The sequence below is a fragment of the Pelophylax lessonae genome, assembly GCF_965119305.1.
Source record: "Pelophylax lessonae genome assembly, chromosome: 4".
Taxonomy (NCBI): domain Eukaryota; kingdom Metazoa; phylum Chordata; class Amphibia; order Anura; family Ranidae; genus Pelophylax; species Pelophylax lessonae.
The window spans coordinates 146967136-146986981 of NC_138771.1; the positions used below are offsets into that span (position 1 = coordinate 146967136).

At 44.1% G+C, this 19846-nt stretch overlaps 1 protein-coding gene across 3 annotated transcripts in view; it reads right to left on the reverse strand.

Moving 5' to 3' along the window:
- IMPDH1 (inosine monophosphate dehydrogenase 1) overlaps positions 1 to 19846 on the reverse strand; it is a 260089-nt gene that overhangs the window by 88075 nt on the left and 152168 nt on the right. For 2 of the 3 annotated variants that reach the window (XM_082254949.1, XM_082254948.1), the window contains exon 2: positions 3394 to 3492. In XM_082254949.1, the coding sequence (XP_082111075.1) occupies positions 3394 to 3492 (99 nt within the window). Of the gene's footprint in view, positions 1 to 3393; positions 3493 to 11553; positions 11742 to 19846 lie in introns of those variants that run through there. The other variant, XM_082254950.1, reaches the window with a different exon arrangement.

Consider the following 19846-nt stretch of genomic DNA (forward strand, 5'->3'; position numbering starts at 1 on the left):
CCAGGCTGTAGTGATCCGCTACAAATGACCCTACCCAGGCTGTAGTGATCCACTATGAATGACCCTACCCAGGCTGTAGTGATCCGCTACAAATGACCCTACCCAGGCTGTAGTGATCCACTACAAATGACCCTACCCAGGCTGTAGTGATCCACTATGAATGACCCTACCCAGGCTGTAGTGATCCGCTATGAATGACCCTACCCAGGCTGTAGTGATCCACTACAAATGACCCTACCCAGGCTGTAGTGATCCACTACAAATGACCCTACCCAGGCTGTAGTGATCCACTACAAATGACCCTACCCAGGCTGTAGTGATCCACTACAAATGACCCTACCCAGGCTGTAGTGATCCACTACAAATGACCCTACCCAGGCTGTAGTGATCCACTATGAATGACCCTACCCAGGCTGTAGTGATCCGCTATGAATGACCCTACCCAGGCTGTAGTGATCCACTACAAATGACCCTACCCAGGCTGTAGTGATCCGCTATGAATGACCCTACCCAGGCTGTAGTGATCCGCTATGAATGACCCTACCCAGGCTGTAGTGATCCACTATGAATGACCCTACCCAGGCTGTAGTGATCCACTATGAATGACCCTACCCAGGCTGTAGTGATCCACTATGAATGACCCTACCCAGGCTGTAGTGATCCACTATGAATGACCCTACCCAGGCTGTAGTGATCCACTATGAATGACCCTACCCAGGCTGTAGTGATCCACTATGAATGACCCTACCCAGGCTGTAGTGATCCACTATGAATGACCCTACCCAGGCTGTAGTGATCCACTATGAATGACCCTACCCAGGCTGTAGTGATCCACTATGAATGACCCTACCCAGGCTGTAGTGATCCACTACAAATGACCCTACCCAGGCTGTAGTGATCCACTACAAATGACCCTACCCAGGCTGTAGTGATCCACTACAAATGACCCTACCCAGGCTGTAGTGATCCACTATGAATGACCCTACCCAGGCTGTACGATTGTAAACTACCCTCCTGGTGAAACATACAGGACAGCTGCCTACCTCACCCCACCATTCCCTTAGTCTCTACAATCTATCGTTCCCCCAACCTCCCCCCTTCAACTGTCAGCCCCATACCACCTTCTTGTGCACCATGTAATATCTGGGTTTGGTACATCTTGGGACTGTCATAAAGGAACCTTTAGTTGCACTTTTAACAAAAAACATAGAAGCATTGTACAATATTAATCACATACAAAGTTACATGAATACTTTTTAAGCCTCATTCACACAAAAAGTTTAAAAATGTCTAAAATATTTTTGCTTTCCTGGGAACTGCAGCACTGTATACAGCTGCCAATACAAGTAAATGCCAACACGTACCCAGTTGCTGGAAAATGCCAATGGCTTATGCATTGATGTTTACCCACAGGTGCGAATGGTGCATTTCCCCAAAACGCACAACTTTCACATTCAGGAAACTATGTCTATGTCCATAGGGAGTACAAATGCGGCTTAAAATGCCGATACTGGTGCCAAAAACGCACACGATTTTACTGGTGTATTTTTCATAGATCATGTAAATCAAAAAAACGTAACAGGTGCATTATCGATGCGTTTTTAAAGAATTTCAATTGGGAGATGGGAAGAAAGATATTTAACTCCACAAAAAGAAGTGCAACGGACCAGCGTGAAGACATACACAGAATTTAAGGCAGGGATTCCCAAACTACGGCCCTGCAGCTGTTACAGAACTACACATCCCACGAGCCATTGTAAAACTCTGACATTCACAGGCATGAACTAGGCATGATGGGAATTCTAGTTCCTGAACAACTGGGAGGGCCATAGTTTGGGAATCCCTGATTTAAGGGATGCATTTTTTCTTGAGCTTCTCTTGTGCTAAAAGTGCCGATAATGGTCGACAAATTCATATTCTTTTAAAAATAGATGATATTAATTGAAAAGTCTAATACAATACAAAATATCTATCTATTCGAAACTTTTGGTTTCGGCCAAGTGCATCCTGAATTTTTGGCATCTAATAGTGACTAAACAGATTTCATCTTTTATTTTCCAGGAAAAGTTTTCCACATTTTAAGAGGTAATCAAATTATACCAAGTAAATGGAAATTCAAGTGGCTTGATTAGAAGAAATGGATTTGTTACAAAAAATTAATACAATGTAGATGCTATACAAAAACGTGACAAACATTCGCACAGCCACAATAGAAAACTGCTGTATTTTGTTCAATATGATTATTTCCTATAATATTCAGCACCAGCTAGTGGCCACTGGCCATAATGTATTTTACTTGATTTCAGTACAAACACCCATGGGCATCCGCAGGTAGGGGCAAGGGGGGGCAAATGCCCCCCCCCCCTAGAATCTCGACTTCCCCTTTCAAGTGGTTTTTAAGCCACTTTATACCATCCTGTCTGGTCTGTTTAATAATCCTGTGTGCCCCTGTGTCTGTGTTTTAATAAATAAGCCCATCTTTACCAGTTTTCAGAGGGCTGAGCGCCGCTCACGTGACATGTCGGCTCTCTCCTCTTCCCATCTGACAGCTGCCTTCAGCGGGCGGGGCCCAGGATTCCTCAATGATGTCATTCAGGAGGGGGAGAGGAGGAGAGAGGTGGCGGGTCACGTGAGCAATCAGTTGTGCTCTGAAAACTTGTAAAGAATGGCTTATTTTTATAAAACACAGGCACAGGGGCACAAAGGATTATTAAACAGACTGTAGACAGGATATTACATTTTAAATTAAACTACAGCAGCAGGAGGAGAGGGGGGGGGCACTGACACAGGAACAGACAGGCAGGGAGGGAGGGGGGAGAGAGGACAAAGGACAGGAAGGCTGTGGATGACACGTAAACTGACCACAGTGTCAGGGCTCAGCAGCCATGGTATACCGTGGTCAGTTTACAGAGGGGAGGACAAAGCCAGACAGGATCAGCCAGGTATTTTAGGTGATAGAAGGGGTCATATTACACAGCAAAGCACTGTGCTGTATAACATGCTTTTAGGGAACAGGATCTATATATATATATATATTTTTTTTTTTTTAGGCTAATAAATGCTGCTTTTTGCCGTTTACAAATAAATACTCAAAATAAGTAAAATGACTAAGCCCCTCCCCTTCATGACATTGTTGAAAAGGGGCGGAGCATAGGTGACCATAAAATGATGCCCCCCCCTGAAAAAAGTTCTGCGGACGCCCATGCAAACACCATACCGCATTAAAGCCGCAAGTTAGTGCTTACGATCCTAAGAAATAATCATATTCGACAAAACAGAATTACATTTTTCTGTTGTGGCTATACCAATGTTTGTCACATTTTTACACCAATTATTTTTATTATTAGACCCCCCCCCCCCCAAAAACAGACAGCACACACAGGTTTTCCTTACTTGTAAGTGAGGCCATCTGAGTTTGCGAAAAGCTGTTGGGCAGTGAGTCCGTCTTCTGGAACGTATCCAGTGCCTCCACTAATTAGGTAGTCTGCCATACTGTTGGAGGGGGAGAAACAAAAAAAAAAAAAAACGGCATTTTACATAAATCTGCGTTTTTACAAATAATTCTAACAGTAAAAAAAACACAAGTCAACCAAATAAAGTAGGAGTTTTGGGAACCTTGTAAATCCGGTCATCCTATGTCACTATTTGCAGTAACCTGAAACCAGATTATGTACACTATGATCCAAAACATCTGGAAGGCAACAGGATTTAAACACCACTCAGCTTCTTCAGCATCTTAATCAGAGTGACACCATTCTGTAATCTGCGATAATCCAACAAAATGCGACAACAACAACTTCTCCCCAGCTGCATAGTAAAGCAGCAAGAGTAAGTCCACTGCCTACACTTGTATGTTGTATGGCACAGAGCTGAAAAAAAACTGAACTGACCCGCAGTTTACCACCCAGGTCATTTCTAATGGCGTCTACCAAATAATGCAACATAACCAATGTTACCTCAACACGAGAGCTGGAGACCGTACACCACTACTCTTGTTTATTTCCTCTGGTCCTCCAATCCACAAGCAGGCAGCCCTGACTAACATTTATTGGTATACCCAGGTTCTTTAAAAAATCACTTGTGATGTATTTAACCACTTAAAGACCACCCTATAGCAGATATACAGCTACAGGGCTGCCCTCCTACGCAGAATCAGGTATACATAATTCTGTACTTCTGCCTCGGGAGGGCATGGGCGCGATGCCAGTAGGCTGCTTCTGCTATGATTACTTACAGTAGAAGCCAATCTGTGGGTGCCGGGCACTTGATGTCTGCTGGCACCTGTCGATCGCCAGGCAGAGACATGTAAAAAAGGCAGAGTTCAGTTCTACACGAAAAACACTGGCTAGGCACAGTTAACCTTTTCATCGCCCTAGTTGTTTAACCCCTTCCCAGCTAATGTCATTAGTACAGTGACAGTTCATATTTTTAGCACTGATCACTGTATTGGGGTCATTGGTTCCCACAGTGTCAGTTAGTGTCCGATTGTGCACTGCAACATCGCAGTCCCGCTATAAGTCACTGACCACTGCCATTAGTAGCATAAAGTAAAATTCCAGTATATAGTTTGTAGACGCTAAAACTTTTGCCCAAACCAATCAATGTACAAGTATTGTGATTTATTTTTTTTTAACCAAAAATATAAAGTAGAATGCACATTAGCCTAAATTTATGAAATAAATTAGTTTTTTTTTTTTTTTTAATACTGGATATGTTTTATAGCAGAAAGTAAGAAATAATTATGGAAGGAAAAAAAAAAAAAAAAAAAAAAAACTGTTGGGTTTATTTTTGTTGATTATAGCACAAAAATTAAAAATCCAGTGGTGATCAAATACCATCAAAAGAAAGCTCCATTTGTAGAAATAGCAACCGCACAATTGTCAGTTAAAGAAAAGCAGTGCTGTATCGCAAAAAATGGCCTGGTCATTGGAGGGAGGGGGGGGGGGGGGGGAGTTGTGTAAATCTTCTGGAGGTCAAGTGGTTAAAGCATAAAAAGTATTTATGCTTTTGTTTCTTTATATCTGCAGACCACTTAAAGTGGTTGTAAAGCTACAAGGTTTTTACCTTTAGAGCCGGTTCACACCGGGGCAACTCAAAGTCGCCCGTGCAGCACGACTTTATCACGGCTTGCAAACGTCTTCTCTAATAGAAGTCAATGCAAGCCGCTCCGACTTCGCCCCCAAGTAGTGCAGGAGTCGCTCTGATTAGAACGGTTCCATTGCACAGAATGGAGCGCTACTTGTCAGGCGACCAAGTCAGCCAAGTGTGAACCGGCACCTCTTTCACACTGAGGGCGGGTTCGAAAGCGTGCAAGTTCAGCTGAACTCCCTGACATGCGGGGTTGAAATCACGCAAGTTCAGCTAAATTCACACAATTTCAAACCCGCATGTCAGTGTGAGTTCAGAGGAGATTTGAGAGGGTTCCTGCACAGATGTCTATTGAAACCCCCCCCCCCCCCCCCGAAGTCACCAAAAGTAGTGCAGAAGCTACTTTTTGGAATCGGCATGGTGCCGCAAAGTTGGCATTGCACCGATTCGGATGGTGCTGTTGTGGGCAACAGGCTCCGATTTGACATGTCAAATCGGCCTGTGAACACGGTTTAGGCTGGGCTCACACTGATGCGAATTGGATGGGGTTTTCTCTGCATCCAAGTCGCACAACAGGAGAGTGTGACTGGCTCTCAATGGAGCCGGTTCATACACCTCCGAGGTCGCGGTCCACATTGAAAAAGGGTCCTGTGCATTTTTGGCTCAGATTCAGGTGCGAACTGAAAATCTGGACCCGATTTGCTGAACAGGGATGCACCGGACCCCCTGCTGTGACCCGCGAAAAGTGTGAATCCAGCCTTAGGCCCCTTTCACACAGGCGGACCATTCAGATCCGCCTGCCCGTTTTTCAGGTGGATCTGAATGGATGCTCCATCAAACGGATGCCCCGTCAAATCTGGACGGATGGAAACCCTATTTACCATCTGTCCAGCGGATCGGATGAGAACGGACAGACGGGCCGCTCTGATCTGATTTCCCCAATAGAGAACAGTGGGGACCTGACAACTTTGTCTCCGCACACAGAGCTGCCATCCACCTGCTCAGCGGAGGTTTGGAGGATCGATCCCACTCTGAGAAAAACTGAGTCCGCCGATGGACTCCCCTGTGTGAAAGGGGCCTTATGCATTTTACGTATGAGGCTACCTTGTGTGCAGCAGACCCCCACCTCCCAATACTTACCCGAGCCCCCTCTCGATTCAGCGATGGCCACAACAGCCTTGCCTCTCCAGGGACCCGCACTCCTGATCAAACAGTCTTTTTACACAATGCAGAGGATTAACCCCTTCGGTTCCACAGTGAGTATAACAAGAATGCTTTACTGCATTACAGACTGATTTTATGGTTGTGGGTTTAGGAACGTGTTAAAAAAAAAAAAAAAAAAAAAAAAAAAAAAAAAAGTGTATACATACAATCTCACAAAAGTGAGTACACCCCTAACGTTTATGTAAATATTTTATTATATCTTTTCATGTGACAACACTGAAGAAATTACCCTTTGCTACAATGTAAAGTAGTGAGTGTACAGCTTGTATAACAATGTAAATTTGCTGTCCCCTCAAAATAACTCAACACACAGCCATTAATGTCAAACACTGGCAAAAAAAGTGAGTACACCCCTAAGTGAACATATCCAAATTGGGCGCAAAGTGTCAATATTCTGTGTGGCCACCGTTATTTTCCAGCATTGCCTTAACCTTCTTGGGCATGGAGTTCACCAGAGCTTCACAGGTTGTCACCAGAGTCCTCTTCCACTCCTCTATGATGACATCACGGAGCTGGTGGATGTTAGAGACCTTGCGCTCCTCCACTTTCCATTTGAGGATGCCCAACCAACACATGCTCAATAGGGTTTAGGTCTGGAGACATGCTTGGCCATTCCATCACCTTTACCCTCAGCTTCTTTAGCAAGGCAGTGATCATCTTGGAGGTGTGTTTGTGGACATTATGTTGGAATACTGCCCTGCGGCCCAGTCTCCGAAGGGAGGGGATCATGCTCAGCTTCAGTATGTCACAGTACATGTTGGCATTACTGGTTCCCCTCGAACTGTAGCTCCCCAGTGCCGGCAGCACTCATGCAGCCCCAGACCATGACACTCCCACCACCATGCTTGACTGTAGGCAAGACACACTTGTCTTTGTACTCCTCACCTGGTTGCAGCCCCACACGCTTGACACCATCTGAACCAAATAAGTTTATCTTGGTCTCATCAGACCACAGGACATGGTTCCAGTAATCCATGTGCTTAGTCTGCTTGTCTTCAGCAATCTGTCTGCTGGCTTTCTTGTGCATCATCTTTAGAAGAGGATTCCTTCTGGGACAACAGCCATGCAGACCCCTTTCATGCAGTATGCGGTGTATGGTTTGAGCACTGACAGGCTGACCCCCTTCCCCCACCCCTTCAACCTCTGCAGCAATGCTGGCAGCACTCATATGTCTATTTCCCAAAGACAACCTCTGGATATGATGCTGAGCACGTGCACTGAACCCCTTTGGTCAGCCATGACGAGGCCTGTTCTAAGTGGAACCTCTCCTGTTAAATCGCTGTATGGTCTTGGCCACCATGCTGCAGCTCAGTTTCAGGGTGTTGGCAATCTTCTTATAGCCTAGGCCAGGCATGTCCAACCTGTGACCCGAGGGCCGCATGCGGCCCCGAACCTCAGGCAATGCGGCCCACTGCCCCCTGACAATCTCTTTTTTTTTTTTGCTGGGGAGGAAGGAAGTCAGGTCGGGGGTACGGCCACAGCAGCTTCCAACTAACGGTAGGCAGAGGCTGCCTCAGAGGGGGGAGGGGAGCATGTGCAGGGTTTCGGACTCCTACCACCATGACCACTTCACATCACTGAAGTGGTCATGGCGGTTAGAGTGTTCCTTTACTATCGCTCAGAAGAAGTAAACCTCTGTATACTGATTCCATTTCATTTGATCATCCTCTAGTCCTGTTAAATTAGTGCGTGGGGCGCGGCGGAATTTTAATACTTATATACCTTAACTATATATTTAATATGCGGCCCGAGAAAATCTCTACATTCAATGGGGCCCAGAGAAGCCAAAAGGTTGGACACCCATGGCCTAGGCCATCTTTATGTAGAGCAACAACGGTTTTTCAGATCCTCAGTGTTCTTTGCCATGAGGTGCCATGTTGAACTTCCAGAGACCAGTATGAGAGCAATAACACCAAATTTACCACACCTGCGACCTTGTAACACCAACGAGTCACATGACACCAGGGAGGGAAAATGGCTAATTGGGCACAATTTGGACATTTTCACTTAGGGGTGTACTCACTTTTGTTGCCAGCAGTTTAGACATTAATGGCTGTGTGCTGAGTTATTTTTAAGGGGATAGCAAATTTACACTGTTATAACAAGCTGTACACTCACTACTTTACATTGTATAGCAAAGTGTCATTTCTTCAGTGTTGTCACATGAGAAAGATCATAAAATATTTGCAAAAATGCGAGGGGTGTACTCGTTTGTGGGATACTGTACACGGTTTTGATTTAGATATACTTTAACTCCACATGTACCTAATCTGAAAAAAAAAAAAAAAAAAAAAAAAAAGGAAGATGATGCAATGCTATAAACCAGACGGTGAATGTATCTTATTACTACAATGCTGGTCCAGCTTGCAGTTTTTGATACAGTATGTGCTCAAGTGATATCCCACGTTATTAAAAATATACTTGAGATATAAGCAGTTTTATTTAAAACAGCAATAGCCTGTGTTAGGTCATGTTAATTGGACGATTTTCTTACCTTGAAAATGTATTTTGAAAAATGCAAAACACACAATACAGTGACCTAATAGAACAATGACCTAGAAAATCAGATCTGCATGACCACCCTCAGCTTGATGTCTTATGACATCAATCTAATCGAGTGATTGTGTGCCTGTGTATATCAACCATCATTCCCTGCAATTAATAAGGAGCAAAACATTCACCCACCTTAACTGATGATCACTACTAACAGCAGGTGACAACAGTCACATCACTTCTCCAGCTCACCTTATCTGAACACAATGACATTTCATTTAATCAGCCTACAGGGACCATATGCTGCAGTCACTGCCAATTTCTCCACCATTACAGAGACTGAGCAGTAAAGACTATGAGCACCCCTACAATGAAATCTTACTGGCTGGAGATCCCGCTTATCACCTCGCCAGTTTCTTGATCTATAGCTAAAGAAAATACGGTGATGGTGATATAAGTTTATGAATTCTGTACCAGAATAATAGAAATCTGACAGCTGTCATGTAGGGCCATATTCACGCAGAATATATATATATAAAAAAGGACTTACTAGTATTTTTTTTTGCATTTACGAAACATTAGCGCAGCTGCATGGTTTTTAATAGAGACAATCACACAGATGCATAAACATGCACTGCATTCAGATCTTTAACACAGAATCCAAACATCTGAGGACATATGTATACCCATGTGCCAGATGCAGGTATTGGAAAAAAAATAAATAAAAAACAGGACAATATTACACAAATATTCACTGATCACACAGAAACATCTGTCCTAGAAGAAGAATAAAAAAAAAAAAAAAAAAAAATTGTAAAAAAGTTTTTGTTTTTTTATATAAATAGGTTCCAGTCACACCTAGGCAATTTAAATTGTGGGCGGAATCACCAAGATTTCAAATCGCAGCAAAACGCGTGATGCATTTGCGATGCTATTACTTCTTATGGCACCCTAATCACAGTGCAGTTTTGATGTGATAACACCTTTGATGCAATGTCACCCTAAAGAAGCTCCTGCTCCTTTTTTGAGTGACAAGCGTAGCAATTTATCACTGAAAAAAAAAATGGCACCGTGTTTGGGGTGCCAGTAGGAAGTAATGGTATTGCAAGTGCGCCCTGCAATATAGAATCGTAAGCAGAATGCCATGATTTTGCCTGCGATTTAAATCGCCTAGGTGTGAATGGAGCCTAAAGCTGGCCATACACTATACAATCTTATCTAGCTTTACACAGAGTAAGCCATATGGAAACAAATCTAAACAAGGTCCTGTTCACACCGGCGTGCTATAGACGCATCAAAACTGACTTTCCCAGCGCTGCAAAAGTGCATAATAGTTCCCTTTAAACTCTATCCGTCAGGGCAAGGATAATGCATTTTTTTTTTTACATTCAACAGGCTGAACGAATAAAAAATGGAGATTTGATTCCCCCATTAACACGATTGGTATAGATGGTAACACGATTGGTATAGATGGTAACACGATTGGTATAGATGGTAACACGATTGGTATAGATGGGGGATTTCCTCCTGTGGAGACGTATTCTGATAGCTGGGAGACTTACCTGCTGTCAGAATACAATGATGATCAGTGTTGCTGGCCATAGCTGGCGGTTCTGATTGAGCGAAAAAATAAATAAAAAAACATGACAGGCTGATTGCACAGAAGTCAATGGAGAGATCATCCTCTGTACAAGCAGCCTGCCCATAGACGGATCCCTGCTGAACTTCGATCCATCCATGACCGACTTAACGGTTACAACTTTTTTCATAAAGTCCTGCTTGCTGCATCTTCAGTGCCCCGTTTAGAAAACGCACCAAAAAACACATCTATCAGTCAATGGAAGCTTTTTAAGCACATTTTTGTCATTTTTTTTCTCCAAGGGACCAGGTATATAAAAAAAAAAAAGCGCATTATAGGTTGCGTTAAACTTTAATGTAAACACAATAAACGCGCCTCCGCAATGGAATGACACTGGATTGCATCTTCCTGTTGATGCGATTTCCAGTCCATTCATTTGAAAAGGCTGAAATCGCACCAAAAGCAACACATGCAGCACTTTTAAAAATTCATGACAACCTTATCGCATGGTACTGTGATGTAATCCAGAGCAGGCGAATGCGCTGAGATTGCAGATCACACACCCAGTGCGTTTTTAATGCAGGGATAGAAACGTAAATGAACGTATGTTTCCCGCAATGCATTCTGGTGTGAATGTGCCCTAAAAACGCGATATGCGTTTTCAGATACCACATTTTCCAGCGCACTGGTGTGAACAGGCCCTGATACAATCTGTTGTATCCAATCAGGCGGGCCCTTACATTACATAGTCGATAGTAAACGTAAAGTACAATGAGATTGAATCATGTATGGTTAGATTTGTCCTAACATCCTGTGATCTCTGGGGAATCTAGAGGCAGCTGTGCACGGCAACCAATCGGCTTCCACCTTTTGCATGGTCTGTCAAGCTTTAAAAATGAAAGCTAGAAGCTGATTGGTGGCCCCAGTCGGGATGCGATTAATGAATGGTGGAGAGGGGAGGCAGTCATCGCCCAGCCAGGCTATTCTCAGCATCAATCACAGACACCAGTCGGCCCTTTGTTCTCTCCGCACACAGATGTGAGTGAGGAGGACAGTCCGCCATGTGATCCCCATATATACATACAGGTGGGCCGCCGGTTCTCTATCCGGGCCCCCGGCCTGCTCCCCCCTCCGCACGGAGCCCCCCCGGCACAATCACACCGACATACACTGCGATGGATCCTCTGTGTTATCTCCGCGCTGCTATCACTCCCTCCTCCGATCCAGAGCGGGTTCCCAGCACCACCTCCGACCGATCTACCGCGCTCCCCGGAATAATGGCCCGAGACCCCAGACGGTGCACTATCATAGGCCGTCACTCAGTGGGAGGTGCCGGGGATCTTAACTCCGCCCCGATTTAGTCACCGCCCCTCGCGGCCAAGCGAGGACTGCGCCGCTCTGCCCCAGGTCCCCGTTTTGGTAAACACACGACGAGCTTCTACGTCTGTCCAATCAGGAGTGACATGGGGAGCGGCCCGCCCACTAAACAGGACCCGCACTGCAGCGCAGGCGCATTGTCACGGTAGGAGAAGCGGAAGCAAACATCTGGTACACGTGGGCACAGAGAAATAGCAGGACACATTATTACACAGGTTCTATGGCTGATAAGGGGGGAGGGTCACTCAGTGCCTTATATCAGCCTCAGAACCTGTGTAATGCATAGGTGTCCTGCATTAAAGGGATGAGGTGTCATGTGACACACGGGAAGATTCTGCACCTGGTGTGGAGGGAGCGCCATGTGTCAGCAGCTGTGTGTGTGTGTGTGCTCCGCTCCCCTCAGTTATACAGATACGTTATGTATCATAACCCTCCTATACTACAGACGGCACCGCTCCCCTCTGTACATTCCTCAGAGATACGTTACGTCCACCGCCCGGCCCGCTTCCCTCATCACCCTCCTATACTACAGACTGCACCGCTCTCACACGAGGAGTACTGTCACATGCAGTGTGCTGGGAGCGCCAGAAGATGGCAGCAGTGTCTTCACTTCCCTCTACCAGGGAAGGCGCAGTGCCCATGAGACAGCCTGTCCACCTTCCTACATCATTGTCATCTGTGTGTCTGTCTCTACATGGCTTCCAGCAACATTCCCTTTACATATATTCTCAGGGCTGCTGTTAGAAATCACGGAGCCATCGTACAGCCCCCCCCCATGATTATTTTAGGACAATATTTTCACTAAAAATACACTACAATCATTATTAGCAGACACAAACATAACAGAGAACCTGACAATTAGCCCTTTTAATTGTTTTTTAATAAAATGATATATATTATTTTTATCTCATTTATTAGTCTACTGATATCTCAAACTCCAAATGCTTGTAAACATGGTAACCCGCGTTTATAAGCTTTGGTTTTAATGCATTGTGGGCATTTGGGGTCTCCTGAGGTTATCTTTAACCACTTAAGCCCTGGAAGATTTTACCCCCTTCCCGACCAGGGCCTATTTTGCGATTCGGCACTGTGTGACTTTAACGGACAATTGCGCGGTCGTGCGACGCTGTACCTAAACGAATTTGATGTTTTTTTTTCCCACAAACAGAGCTTTCTTTTGGTGGTATTTGATCACCTGTGCGATTTTTTGATCATGCGCTATAAACAAAAAAAGAGCGTCAATTTTGCAAAAATAACAATATTCTTCACATTTTGTTATATAAAATTCCCCCCAAAAAAATGTAAAAATCAAAATTTTTTAACATTTTTGGCCAATTTGTTTTATGCTACATATGTTTGGTAAAAAAATCGCAAAAAGCGTATTTTGATTGGTTTGCGCAAAAGTTATCGCGTTTACTAACAAAGGGAAAGATTTTTGTCATTTTTGTTGTTTTTTTTTAATGCGTAATGGCGGGCGATCTGCGATTATTTTTTTTGCGGTACTGCAACATTGGGGCAGACAGATCGGACCCTTGACTGACATTTTTGACACTTTTGGGGTTACCAGTGACATTACTGCAGTAATCAGTGCTATATATATGCACTGTTACTGTAAAAATGACACTGGCAGTGAAGGGGTTAACTTTATTTGAGAGGGGGGGGCTGTGTGTGTCCCTAGAGGCGTGATTCTAACTGTGATTGGCTGTGGCTTGAGCTGTAGGAACAATGATCAACGGTCCTACATAGTAGAACCGTATGATCATTGTTTCTACACAGGGGAGAATGACAGGCGGCTTGTTTACACTAGCCGCCTGCCTTTCTCCCTCTCCCCCGACGATCGCAGAGTGACCGGCGGACATCGGGTCCGCCAGTCACACGCGCGGGGGGGTCCGTGACCACGCGGGAGCTCCCCAGAGCCTCACAGGCTAGTGACGTACGGTTAATGCATTGTGGGCATTTGGGGTCACCTGAGGTTATCTTTAAAAAAACGCTTCTAAACACAAACAGGCATAAATGCGACATGTAAAAGCGGCAAAACAGATGTTTTTAAATGTTGGTTACTAGCCGTCAAGTTTCCAGCGTTTAGAGGTTTTCAAACATCCCGTGTATATGAAGCCTCACGCAGCACACTGCTCTGCAAATCACATGCAAAGTCTGTGTAATGCAAATTCAGCCATACAAATTGTATGGCTAAATACATATCGCATTCGGACCAAAGTCGCACAGGACCCTTTTTTCGGTTCACACCAGAATCGAATCTTATGTGTGTTCACACCTATGCGATCCAATTCATGTCTCAACTGACAGTTCGCACTGTGATATGCGAACGGATTGGGGGGGGTCGTTAACTTTGTATTGACACCCCCAGCGATTTGCATATGGTAGTGTGAACTGTCTGCGAGTTGGGTGCAATGTGGGAACCCACAGTGGATTTGCAGGGTTCCCGCATCGCATATATGTGAACCGGCACTCAGAGAGCTTGGCAAAACATGATACAATTTCTCTTTTCATCCTTGTGGTTTTTTTTTTTTGGAGCAATCTTCTACCAGTTATGGCGGGAATACACGATAAGAAAATCGTCCGAAAATTTCCGTTCAGCGAAGGATCGGCCAATATTCTACTCGTTAATGCCCAGCCATCAGTGACCGATATCGATATTGTGAACCAAAAATCACGTTTGAAAAAAAACGAAAAATTCTGTCGTCTCGTTTGCGAACAATCGATATTCTATACGTTGGTGTTAAGGTCGTTCATTTAAAATCTGTAGAACATCATCGCGCATGCACTGTTTCGATGGTCGGCGGTCAAACGGTCGGGCGATATTCGGCCTGTGTATGTTGGCAACGTTTTTCATAAGTCGGTGGTCGAATGATCGGGCAATATTCGGCCCGTGTATTCCAGCCATTAGGATACTTTCCTTAAATTGTGACGTTACTTGTTAATCTAGTGTATATTTCTTAACAATGGATATACCTGTTACAGTGTGAGCCCTGTTGGGGTAACGGGTATTTACTTTACATTATCTCTTTTTATTGAAACTACCATGACACTTACAACTATTAGGCCCCGTTCACGTAGGGGCGATCCGACTCGGGGGGGCGACCTCCGAGGTCACGGTGCGAGCAGCGCGCCGCGACCTCGGAGCGGCCGCCACGGACTTCATAACATTGAAGTCTATGGCGGTCGCCTCCGGGTCGCCCCAAAGAAGCTCCGGACCCTTTTTCTAAGTCGGAGCGACTTGTGTCGCATCTATTAGAACGGGTCCGCAGCTTCCCTATGGAAGGCGACCTGTGAGGCGACCAGGTCGCCTCACAGGTCGCCTTAGTGTGAACGGGGACTTAGGCTACATTCACACCTGAGCGTAGCGTTTTTCGCGCGTTTTTTACCGCGATTTTACCGCGATTTTTGCGGCGTTTTTTACCGCGATTTTACCGCGATTTTTACCGCGATTTTTGTGCAGGCGTTTTTAGATTGAATAGAGATCAATGGAAAACGCCTGTAATCTGCCCAAAAAGAAGCTCATGTACTTTTTTGAGCATTGGGCGTTTTGTATACAGCGTCAAAACGCTCAGATGTGAACAGGGGCCATTGAAATGAATAGGATTTGTCTTGTTGGGCGTTTTGAGAGCTGATCCTAGAGCAGAAAAACGCCCCAAAAACGCCCCAAAACGCCTAGATGTGAACGGAGCCTTATGGTCTTGGAATGTTTGTTTTTACCTTATTGTTTGTTTATGAAGATTTTGAACAAACATTTATTGTTGAAAAAAAATAAAAAAATCTGACGTGGCTGGAAGCAAGTGCACGAATCACAATGCAGACACTGTGGGGTTGATTTAATAAAACTGGAGCGTGCAAAGCCTGGTGCAGCTGTGCATGGTAGCCAAGCAGCTTCTAACTTCAGTTTTGTTTAACTGAGCTTTGCCAAAAAAGAAAAAAAAAAAACAAAACGATGAAAGCTGATTGGTTTCTGTGCATTTTGCGCGCTCCAGTTTTAGTAAAGCAAGGGTTGTGCATTCAGATTCATTTATCCGCTCCAGCCCGCATGTTAAATGTAAAATTTTTCATGCAGCTGCCCAGGTGAAGGCACACAGCAAAAAGTGACTCAGCACAGATATAACCCAACTAACATAAATGTGTTTTATAGCAATCACTTCCAATGCAATAAAATCCGGTCATTCAAGTGCTCACGGTTGTGTGTTAAAACTAGTACACAAAATGATGAAAAATACCACTTTCGGAGCAATCGTCCAATTATCTGATTGTTAGTACACAGCTTTGGATCAATCATGACATTTCATGTGAAATAATCCGAAGGGACAAGCACGAAAAATTTTCTCATGCAATAACAAAACAAACAATTCTCAGGTAATTATTATGGTACAGTAAAACCTTGGATTGCAAGCAAGGAAACATATCTGTAATCCAAAGCACTCTTATATCAAAGCGATTTTCCCCATAAGAAATAATGGAAACTCTGATGATTCGTCCCACAACCATTTATTCATAAATCCTTCAGTTTATAGTCCATATAAAAAGATTATAACAATGTGATAGGTTGTGTAACCATATCCATCCATCCACAAATGGCGCCTCCACAAGGGGATTAGAAACAAAATCCAGCAGAAGCTACAGAGTATAAAAGAGAAGAGAGGCGCCTCTAACTGAAGCGGCACGACTTCGGGGGCGACCTGTGTAGTGACTTGCACGGACTTCATAAAATGAATGTCTATGCAAGTCGCTCCAGGTCGCACCGAAGTAGTACAGGAACCTTTTTCTAAATCGGAGCGACTTATGTCGCTCCTATTAGAACCATTCCTGTACCACACGATGGACCGCGATGGTGCGTGACTTGTCAGGCTGACCAAGTCGCCTGACAAGTCGTACTAGTGTGAAACGGCACTTAGTGTAGCAATATGGTTCAACATTTAGCAACTCACATGATTGATGATTGAAATAGGCACATCTAAGTATGCAGGGATCCGGGGTAAAGCTGTCCACATAGACAGTCCTCCGCACCGCCGGCTCTCACCACCGACAGTCTGCAATCATGACCGGGAAGACTGTGATTTAATAATCAACCATGTGAGTTGCTAAATGTTGTACCTTCATTGAATGTAACCATATTGCTACACTTAGAGGCGCCTCTCTTCTCTTTTATACTCAGTTGTGACATGGCGTTACTAGTATATCAAGACATCGCTTGTTTATCAAGTCAAAATTTCTCAGACCAAGTTACTCTCAATCCAAGGATTTACTGTATTTGTATAAAAAAAATTGTGTGATTAAGACTGTGCATGCTATGAAATGAAAGAATACAATACATTACATAAATTATGAAGTTGTATCCTGTCGTAATGAGAATTTTCGTAATTTAAAAGAGAAGTATGGGAATTAGGGTTTTTGTAGAGTTGTACTTACCTAGGACGATGCTGCATCAGTCCCCTGCCGGCTCTAACACTGAGAAAGGAGCGATCAAACACTGCCGATCGCTCGGTTCTCACAGCTTCATGAGCAGAGACTGTCAATCACTGGCTCCCTGCTCTGCCCCCCCCCCCCCCATGCTCTCTGGAGCACTGGGCTGTGGAGGGGACGGGAGCAGCCATCTCAGGCTCTCAGGTGCCGGTCCAGGCATGTGGGCAGATCCCGTCCATATGGTCGCAACCTTGCCCGACTGTGACGGGCTTCAGCCCGCTGTCAGCTGACAACGGGTCACAGGAGCGCAGAACGATCTGCCCTCCTGTGATCCACAGTAGAAGTACAGCTAAACAAGCTTTGGCTGTACTTCTCCTTTAAGTAACCTATGAGTTTTCAATATGAGACTAGCATGCAAAAAAAAAAAAGAAACAGTTAATCATTCGTCCGATATTCTTATCGTGTGTACAAGGCAAAATTCAGTAGTGAAAACTGTCTGTGCTCAGAAATCCACTCCACGTGACCCCCCAGCTTCTTCTGCACTCACCGGATATAGTTTAATCCTTGCTTTAACAAGAGGGTCTGATATGCACCAGATCATCTCCAAAGATGGATGGCTCCAACGGTCCCATTGTACTCCAGCGCCACATTGGGACTAAGATCCAGTCATGTAGGGGACCTTGTCATATAGGCTGGAAATGATTGAACTTTATTGCATGGAAATTAAGCTATAGAGTCCATTTATATTGTTTGAGTTGTATATTTTTTTATTTGTGAGGTGGGGGTTGGCAGCACTGTACCCTTCGTAGGTATATACATACTGTATATTCATTGAATTGCTTGGACAACTTGTGACAGAAGCAGCCCTGGGGATATTATTGTTCATTATTTTATTTTATTTACATAGCATGGGTATTTTTTAGGTTTTACATTTGTATTGGCTGCCTGATTTACCAAATGAACCAAAACAGACAAAAAAATCATACATGCAGCTTTTTCAACTCACGAGATGTTCCAGAGGTATGTTGGTCCTTCACATTGCATTGATGCACATTACCAAGCTGAGCGGCTGACTACCTTTGTTCACAATGCATCAGGCCAGCCGCTCAGCATAGGACCCGAAAGCAAGTGGAAAGTAGCAATGTCTACTTCAGTAATTTCCAGCTACCAGGGGCGTCTGCCAGGTACGGTATACACATAGTGTACACACAGTGTATTGAAAACTGCATGGCTATATGTATTCAGCTTCCAATGACGTCAGCTTAGTGACGAAACGCGTCAAGCTGACACGCACGTCGCTTCGTTCTGAGCACCAGCCTGGAACGCATGCCAGCATAGGCACTTCCGGAGAGGTGCGGCTCTCCGAGTAGCGTGTGGGTAACCACACGGGAGCTCCGTCTTTGGGATTGGGGGTTTTTGTTCGCTATAACTGCTTCATTTACCTTTTCATTTTTTACCCATGTCATGCCCTATGGGGTACTTTTTACAATAAACTGAAGTTTTTTTGATACTACACTATGAGGGGTCTGTTTTTCTCTGCATTTTGTGTGCCCTGAGATCCGCATATAAGGACATCCTTTATATAGACCCTCTGGGAGGATAAACAGATTGCTGGGTTGGAGATCACGGGGATCTCATAAGTGCTTCTTGATCTTTGTTTGCCATATGCTAAGAGAGGTCAACATCATCTGGTGAGTGTGAAGTCTTTATAATTCCGGAAACATGGAGGGTGTCACCACCACTACCTTTTGGGAAGACAGCATTTTTGCACTTTTGAGGAGTGTATTCACTTGGTGGAATTTTAAAGGAGCCAACACTGAACTTTTGTTGAACCCCTTTGGACTGAATTTGCACAATCATTCATATATATTTAAATTTATAAATTTCTTATATATTTGCACAGTAATTTATTCATAAACTGCATATATATATTTTTTATTGCACTTGAGCACTTTATCACTGATAGATAATGTTCACTCAATAGTGTTTAGCACTATTGTTGATATGTTGTACACTGGTTTATGAATTTGCGCTGCTGATTGCATATTGCAATTTAATTATATACATTATTTTACCCTTAGGGGCTTGAAGCAGCGGCAGTTCTATTTATAATTTTAATCAATTGGCACTTATTTTCTGGTGCGAGTGTAATTTGAATTCACATCATGGCTATATATATGTATGCTTTGCCATACTGAATATAGTGAAAATAAGCCCCAAATGGCAATCATGAACATTTGTCCAGATAAAGGATACTTCATAGAATTATAAAAAATCTGCTTTGCTCAGAGTTTTGCCAAACTTTTCCTGGGCTGCTGCGTGCTTTAATTTCATGATGATGTGGAAATAAAAAAGAAGTGTGTCCTCTGTATCTTATGGAGCCTTTATGCTGAAATCATTCATCAGTCATGTGAATGTATGAAAATGAACTGCCTGTTCCCTTACGGATGTAAAACTTGGGCACCCCCCTCAATGTTCTCAGTGAGACGCTGTCTTGAGAATCAATACAACCCCATTGTACTTCACTAAAGAAGTGGAGTAAGGGCTGGATGCAGTTTAATGCATTTTTATTCTGCACCAAAAACGCATGCACAGTGTTTGACACGGACTCTAAGACCTAGTTTACACCAGTGTAGTGCGTTCCAGTGCAGTCTACAAAAGTAGAACATGCTC